This window comes from Chelonus insularis, unplaced genomic scaffold (genome assembly GCF_013357705.1).
Source record: "Chelonus insularis isolate UGA/USDA-ARS -01 unplaced genomic scaffold, ASM1335770v1 contig_139_pilon, whole genome shotgun sequence".
NCBI classification, from domain to species: domain Eukaryota; kingdom Metazoa; phylum Arthropoda; class Insecta; order Hymenoptera; family Braconidae; genus Chelonus; species Chelonus insularis.
Genome location: NW_023276379.1, coordinates 147,500 through 156,107, shown reverse-complemented (window position 1 = coordinate 156,107; position 8,608 = coordinate 147,500). Strand labels below are relative to the sequence as shown.

Here is an 8,608-nt window from a genome sequence, read left to right as displayed (position 1 = left end):
TAATTAACATCAGACTTTATGTCTTTATTGTTTATGTATTCTAATTTGTAATTAAAAATATAAATCAACATAAAAATAACTTTATGGTTAGAAAATTATTTCCGGTTAGAATTCCAAAGTTTCTACTGTCTATAAACATTCAGCGCCACTTTCGAGCATATTTAGAACTATCTATTATTAGTAACGCCATCTAGATCAAATGATGGAAAGGATTTATTTGTTTGTTATGAGTTGCGTTGGGCCAATGAGCATCAACCACGATCAAGTGGTCTGATGGTTGACAGTGTAAATCAGTGTAAATCGTATAAATGAATAAGAAACATCTTTACAATGGTAGCAAATCATATTTTACGGATATTATTAGTTAATTTAATACTTTTCATAGCATTAGCTATAGCCTCGTAAGTAATCTTTTTAAAATTTATCACTGCATTTATTTTTTCCCATTACTTTGAACTTACATGCTCTAGGATTTCACTACTTGTTTCGTTAATCTTCAACTGCTGATATCATCAATTCATCTATTCTATTGCTAGATTATCAGTATTCAATAAATCGCTAATTTTTTATATTTTGATGTTTAGCCGAGATTTTTATGCTATTCTTGGCGTATCAAAAAGTGCAAACACTAATGCCATCAAGAAAGCATACAGAAGATTAGCTAAGGAATTACATCCAGATAAAAATAAGGATGATCCTGATGCCTCACGAAAGTTTCAAGATTTGGGAGCCGCATATGAAGTCCTTTCAGATCAGGAAAAAAGAGAAATGTATGATAGATGTGGTGAAGAGTGTCTGAAAAAGGATGGAATGATGAACAATGCTGATCCTTTTGCAAGTTTCTTTGGAGATTTTGGATTTCATTTCGGTGGTGAGCAACAGCATGACCGAGAAACTCCACGAGGAGATAATCTTGTCATGGATCTATTTGTAACACTTGAAGAATTATACAGTGGTACTTTTGTAGAAGTAAGTGTAATTGAAAAAAATATTAGAAACTATTTATTTTCGATGACTTTTAAATCTATCTTTTAGTCAAACTTCATTTAATTAATTAACTTACTTTCATTAATAAAGACCTAATTGATATTACAATACGTATTCCACTTTTAATATGACAACTTACTTTATCAAATTTTATGTTATTATTAATGGCCTAATATTTCAATGAAAATTAAAATTTTGTCAGATAGTAATACTATCATTCTTTACAGGTAGTTAGAAATAAACTAGTAATTAAACCTGCAAAAGGCACAAGAAAATGTAACTGCAGGCAAGAGTTAGTGACAAAGAGCCTGGGAGTTGGAAGATTCCAAATGTTACAACAAACAGTTTGTTCTGAATGTCCTAATGTTAAATTGGTCAATGAAGAAAGAACACTTGAGGTCGAAGTAGAGCCTGGAATGGTTGATGGTCAAGAAACAAAGTTCTTTGCAGAAGGAGAACCTCATATTGATGGTGACCCAGGAGACTTGATTTTAAAGTAATATTTTTCATTTATTTCTCAGCTCTTTATGATATTACTTAAATTTCAGAAATTTAAAATTTAATTTAAACACATTTTAGAATTCGAACTCAACCTCATCCAATTTTTGAAAGAATTGGTGATGATCTTTATACAAATATTACGATATCAATGCAGGATGCATTAATAGGATTTAAATTAGATATCATTCACTTGGATGGTCATAAAGTACCAGTAACGAGGGATAAAGTGACAAAACCTGGTGCTAAAATTAGAAAAAAAGGTGAAGGAATGCCCAACTATGAAAATAACAATCTCCATGGCACATTGTTTATTACTGTTGACGTTGCTTTTCCTGAAAAAGAATTTACTGCCGAAGAAAAAGAAGGTAAACATTTATACAGATATTTATATAGAAGCAATTGGCATGATCTTTACTCAAGTAACTATTACTTAAAATTAATTATTCATTGTTATTTATTGATAACTATTTTTTTTAAGCTATCAAAAATCTTCTGCAACAAAGTCCAAACAATCGAGTATATAACGGATTACGTGAATCATAAATTTTTCATTCAAGTGCAATAGAACAATTTTTAAATTATCAAAGTGAGAGCAAAGAGTTTGATAAACATAAATAAACTTACATGGAATAAACCGAAGATTCTCTTCGATATTTGTTGAAGAAAATTCTCTAAACATGAAAACAAAGAATTCCAATTTGTACGTATTGCTGATTTTTTAGCCCAAAAATGATTTTGCCTGTAACTAGGTAACAATTTCTTAATTTATTACCATAATTTAAGACTCTGAGATTCCTACTTTATAGTGTAAATGACATTTGAATCATCGATAACTTAAATCTAGCGAATTATAGAATGTTTTATACTAAATCTATAATTTATTGTTAGATATTAAAATATTCAAAGTGAAATAAAATTGGACATTAATAGGTTCACATTATTTGCATAAATGACTGCAATAAGTGTATATAGATAATAAAATGATTCGTTTTTTGGAATCAACCAAATACGATATTGAAAGTAATATTGAAAATATGAAGTTTATTTTCCTGAACCCATTTATTTTTGGTTTGTTTCAATAACCATACTGTCTGATAATGTCTTTCGATTGGTTATACAATGATCAATTAATAATAAACTTCGATTTTTATAAATATCTGCTGAACTTTTTATTTATAAAAAAAACTAAATCAACTAAATACGACAGCAAAATATGTATTTTTTCATCTAATCGATTAAATCTAACTAATAATAATAAAAATACTTACAAAGCTTGAAATGCTTTTGTAAAGCTGTAATAACTTTTATTTTCTATGAAAAGTTTATCGTACATCAAGTGAATTTTATGAATAAAGATAATTATTTCTGTAGAACTAGAGTTTTATACAAGATGTTTAAAAATGATTAATTCATACTCCTATTATGTTGCTATATTCATTTCTCCCTGTGTTATCTTGTTGAAAGTTACAATGGCATTGGCTAGCTATGTTACAGAAGCGAACTTTTGTTTGATTTAATTATTATGTGTACTGAACCTTTCTCTCTTTAAATAAAAATGGTAGATATACTCTTAAGATGTAAGATAATTTTTAAACTACAAATATTGAATTAATAACAAAGCATTAACTTTAAAATTCTATAAAAATTATAGAGCAGCTTGATAAAGTGTTATTTTTTTCAAATGCTCATAATTTTATTCTAGTTTAATTTTAATCATAAAATTCATTGAAAAATTTCCATCGATACTTAACTTATGTCATATACGGTACGATCTTATGGAAGAATGATTTAATCTTCTCGTTCAATGGATCAGGAAAAAAAATATTTTCGATTTTTTTATAGGTAGAAAGAAAATGTTCCATGCGATCAAAAAGTTTTAATCAAGATAGTGACTGACCCATCCATTGTATATCGGATGTTATTTTTTCAAAAAGAAGATAAAATTTTTTTACTTTTTTACAGATAATCAACAATTATTTCTTTTCGATTGAATACAATGATTATCAAGATGATGTGATGTGACTTTCTATTTATTATAAAAAAAATTCCTTCAATAAAATTAGAGTCGTATATAAGCTACCTCAGTTTTCCAGTAAATACAATTCAATCATATCCGTCTATTCGTACTTTGATACAACTATTGTTACAATTGTGAATTGATAAAATTCTGTCATCGAATACGTTGATTAAGTTCATTTGCTTGTTTGTGCTTATCTATACAATTGAAAAAGACTTCGCATCATTTATAAATTGATATTTAGTTCTCGTACATACTGAAAAAAATTTGTTACTTTAAGTTCGTTAATATGCGTTACATGTCTGTTTTATTGTCAGTTTACTAATATTTTCAAAAATCATTTAGTCTACCGAGGAAGCATTTATGAAAAACGAAAAAAGTATTTTTGGGAAAAGTGCAAATCAACCATCTCAGAAGGTAAAAATGAAAATTCACTAATAGATATCTTCTAGATACAGCTTTCAGATATGATAGTAATTTAGTAGGTAACATACATTTTTTTTTTTAGAAAGTCTCATCATTTTTGAAGACGATTTGGATGCTGAAAATGAAGAAATTAACTTCTTCCGTTGTTGTATAGTGGACTTTTATGACTATGTTAGTTCATTACTGAACAATTTCATAATAATTTCTTAGAATAAAGCAATTTTTTTTCTTAATTTAATAGATTGATAAGAATAATAAAATAAACACGAAGAAAATAATGAGTGATACACCAAAGATATTCCCTATGCTCCAAACTCATGGATTAATGGCATCAAGGCTTCTGGTAACAGCTTATAAAAGATCAGGTAATATTTTCCAAGCTTGCTGGTATAGAATTTTTGTATAATAGAAAATTATTTATTTACCAGCTGAAAAAATTCTCGATAAATGTGATATGTGGCGAGATTTTTCAAATTGCTTACGCAGAGAGGCTAAATCTCAATACAAGTAGAAATGGAGGCCGTAAAATTGTTATTAATCAAAGTTATTCACGAAATTAAAATATAAAAAACAAAATTTAATGTTTTATTTTTATTCTTATTACTGCTTTTGCTAACCATAATAAATTTCATATGAAGATATTGTGTTTACAAATTTATGTGAATCCTAAATACTGTATGTCATAAACAATATCATAACATTGAAGTTGAAATAGCAACAATTCATTTGAATAATAGTAACAGAGACACATACTTATTTTAATTACAAATTTTTTAATAGACTTTTTTATTGACGTCTTGACCGTTATTGGTTTTTATTATTAAGAGTCTTAAATAGAATATTCACAAGTTAAACCAAAAAACTTTTTTGTACGAAATAAATATTTATTAAAGATAAAAATATTTTCAAGCGGTTTCAACATATGACTGTTTGTTTGATGCAAATAAATACTCCAATACTTTTGATAATTATATTATATAAAATTAATTACAATTCATCATCACAATAATTGGTGTAAGAAATTATTTGCTCGATTCAAATTACAATCAAGTCAATCCATGCACTCTTGAAAATGTACACTCCACAAAGTGTACTACTGTACAAGATTCAGCTGTACAATCTAATAATTTAATTCTAATTTAAAAAAAAAAATTTATGTCTTTGAAATATAAAAGTCAATTTAAAAAAATAAGAATTAAAAATCACTTTAATTAAATAGATAAAAACTTTATAACAGATATTCATTAATAATCAACTTTTATTTTAAATACTATAAAATATATCGCATACAATTTGCAATAATGGCTTTATCAAGACATTTTTAACGGCAGTAACAATAAAGTCGTGCTATAGAATCATTAATACATGCACTTTGTTTACCATAAGTGTTCAACCTACTAACAGATCCAACAAGACTATTACCACCGGTATTATTACGTCTTATTGAAGCTTCAAAAATAGCATCACCGGGTGTTGTTTCAATTGTAACAGTATAATCAGTCCATAAAACAGGATTATCTTTAGCATCTCCATCTTGACCGCTCCACATTTTCGCATCGATTACAGTCTTTATTGCCAATTGTGAGCATTGTGGATATTTTTTAATCATTGCATTCAACTCATAAATCATAAATTCCGTTGAATTTTTAACAACTGGATCATCAAGTGTGATATTCACACTTTCGTGACACATGCACCAATGTCCTGGGATTCCTGCTGCTGAACAAGTTCTTTTATCAGGGATTGGTAAAAACCAACTGATACCACGTGATAAATTATCATCACTAATATTTATGCTCCGATTTCTGATAGATTCATCATCAATATTTTCTGAATTCAATAAATCTATTAATGTTTCATGCAAATCAAAAGGTGTAGTCAAGCTAGCAGCATTTTTCTGTAAATTATTCCAAGCCAATGAATATTTACGCTTCCACCAGTCAGGAAAAACAAATGATACCATTGGTAAACTTCCTTCCACTCTTCCTTGATACGTTTGTCTAAATTCTCCCCATCTCATACCATGATCACTCATTAAAATTAAAAGTGTATTTTCTAGCAGTCCTTCACTCATAAAATATTTCAAAGTATTACTGTAGACGTCATCACCTAGTTGTGGAAAATTGAAAAAATCATGCGTTAAACTGGCTTCCCAGAAGAATGCAAAGTAAGGGTCATCAACAAATTCTCTAACAATTTTTTTTGTATAATTTAATAAATTTTCAAAAGTCTTTCTAACGCCAATACAAAGATCAGCATTAAGTTTATGTGTATTTCCTATATCATTTTCAACAGCTATGCAGTAAGGTCTGTAATAGTAATCAGTCGGTTGAGCTTGGAACCCAGGCTTTAAATAATTAAAAGTTGTCATTGAACATGCATCTTCTGCAAAAATAGTTCTATATCCTGCTTTACTATAATTTTTCCACAAAAATGGACAATTATCAAAAGGCTGTTTGGTAGAATTCCAGCAAAGCGATTGGAGCTCTTTGTCTGATAAACCACTTAATACTGGCACGAGATTTGGATACGTATTATCGCCAACTTTATTGTAACCCATCATCTCAATTGCTCCAAAGGAAGCTAATGTTTCTAGAGTCTTTGGCATCATACGGTGGAAATTCATCCTTGAAACGGAGTCAAGACCAAGGATTAGTATACTCAGGTGATTTTTAATGTTTACTTGATTGTTTTCTTTTTTTTCTATTGCTTTTTTTTTCTTTTGTTTTTCTTTTTGCACTTTTTGTTGTTGTTTTCGGATAGTATGACATCTTTCTTCAACCAAAGGTTTTCTTGGTACAAAAAAATGATAATCTCTATAAATTTGCTTATTATCTCTGAAGCATTCTACTTTTACAAATTCTGCTGTAATAATGTTTGAGTTATCGAACGGGTGGCACACCTTTTCGTACCTGCATTGTAATGGAAACAATAAATCTTCTGTTCGATAAGTTTTTTTAATAAATTTTGCACAAAATCATAAATATTTATATTCTTAATTTACATAAGTTTATTGATAAATTATACATTTATTATTTGAACATCTAGTCATTTTTTTATTATTCTTTTTCACTTGACAATGAGTTCAAGAACGTTTAAAATGTTTAAGTACTCAAACGATTTGATAAAGATTAGCACATTCTAGTTAACCCAATTTGTTTATGAAATATTCTAAATATATTTTTGGGCATAATTTAGTGCAAAATTTATTTTAAATCATGGTGTGAGTAATAAAGAAAAATATTTACTTACTTGACAAAGTTGTCGAAATTTTTTTTTCGTTCAAATGTTCGCCAACAACAATCAGCAACATTTGATGTGTTATAATACTGTCCAAAAGCTTTGGAATTTATGTACAGAGCAGTATCATTAGATTCCACAAGTGGTAATCGACTTCCGAATTCACATACCAAAGGTTTCTCCTTTTGCATAAATCGTTTAGCCACTAAATCTGCTGGATCAAAAGCTGTTATTCGACATCCTGGTTTGTGAACTAAGAAACCTGATACTTGTATTGACTCGATGGTAAACGATCTGTCCTCTGTTCTAATAATGTTCTCTATCCGACGGAATAATTGATATTAGCGTTATATGCTTACATTAATTACTTTACATCAATTTCATTCCAAATGAATATTAAATATTAAATTTAAATTTAAAAAAACAAAAGTGATAATAAATTAAAAAAGATAGCAATAATTGATGACTTTGTTTTAAAAATAATAAAGCATTATTTGTTTTCAATGACAAGTACCTTGTAATGTGATATTGGTGAAATGTTCAATGTGAAATTGATCAGTAATAAAATTATTCACTATCATAAGAGATGCTATTAAAAATCCTAGAATAGCCAACCACCACGTTCGTACTTTTAGGCCACTCATTGCACTTAAAACTTGGAATATTTATTTTTGAGTAGTATCTTTGTTGGTGCATGATTCCTAACTGACATTTATCACACTACACTTTCAGGCACTATCCTTTGTAGCTTTATTACGAATATTATACAATTCATGTGATCATTGCCAGGCTATTATTAACTTTGAAATTTTTTTTTTCTGTATGCCCATTCTTTTAATTTTTTCAATTTAATGATGAATATCTTTTCTCGTTGGACTTATCAGAAAGCGATGACAGAAAAAAATGTTACAATTTCCTTTAGTTATCAATTATGTGGTGAATCATTTTGACTTGTGTCAAGAAAACATTAAATTTTTATTTATTTTTGTTTAAAATTCGATGAATTATATTTTTTATTATCTTCTTCGATAAATTACCAAATACACTATGCCAGATAATTTAGGGAATGACAGATGAAAATAAACAGTCTTTTATTATTCAAACAGGATGCTGATAATATCTTTGCTTTCCTCTTAGGATAAGTGTTAATTATTTGATAATTAAAACAAGATATTTTTCTAATTAAATTTAACATTTGATTTTGGAACTTTTAATGATAAATTAAAAAATTATAAACCAACATATCTCTACTTAGTTTACCTTCTGACAAGCTTAATAATAATTATAAATAGGATTATTTTGCAATAAGTAATATAATCAACAATTATTCTTGATCATGAACTAGTGTTACTGGCGTAATTAAATAACTTAGTCGTGTAAGAAAGAATACTGTCAACACGAATTCTGGTTCTCGTTGGACAACCAAGTGTAGACGAA

General features: G+C 28.0%; 2 protein-coding genes across 2 annotated transcripts; one reads left to right on the top strand and one right to left on the bottom strand.

Annotated features, from left to right (window-relative positions):
* The first annotated feature begins 219 nt into the window (after nt 1-219).
* shv (DnaJ homolog shv) lies at nt 220-2,512 on the top strand. The gene is made up of 5 exons (XM_035096312.1): nt 220-401; nt 585-969; nt 1,215-1,483; nt 1,567-1,853; nt 1,967-2,512. The coding sequence occupies exons 1-5, from the start codon at nt 331-333 to the stop codon at nt 2,029-2,031; spliced, it is 1,077 nt and encodes a 358-aa protein (XP_034952203.1). The 5' UTR covers nt 220-330; the 3' UTR covers nt 2,032-2,512.
* A 2,375-nt stretch (nt 2,513-4,887) lies between these two features.
* LOC118074850 (uncharacterized) lies at nt 4,888-8,579 on the bottom strand. The gene is made up of 3 exons (XM_035096347.1): nt 7,686-8,579; nt 7,184-7,490; nt 4,888-6,843 (listed from the first exon to the last, which is right to left on the bottom strand). Exons 1-3 carry the CDS (start codon nt 7,813-7,815, stop codon nt 5,253-5,255), a joined length of 2,028 nt encoding a protein of 675 aa, XP_034952238.1. The 5' UTR covers nt 7,816-8,579; the 3' UTR covers nt 4,888-5,252.
* Nucleotides 8,580-8,608: the final 29 nt, after the last annotated feature.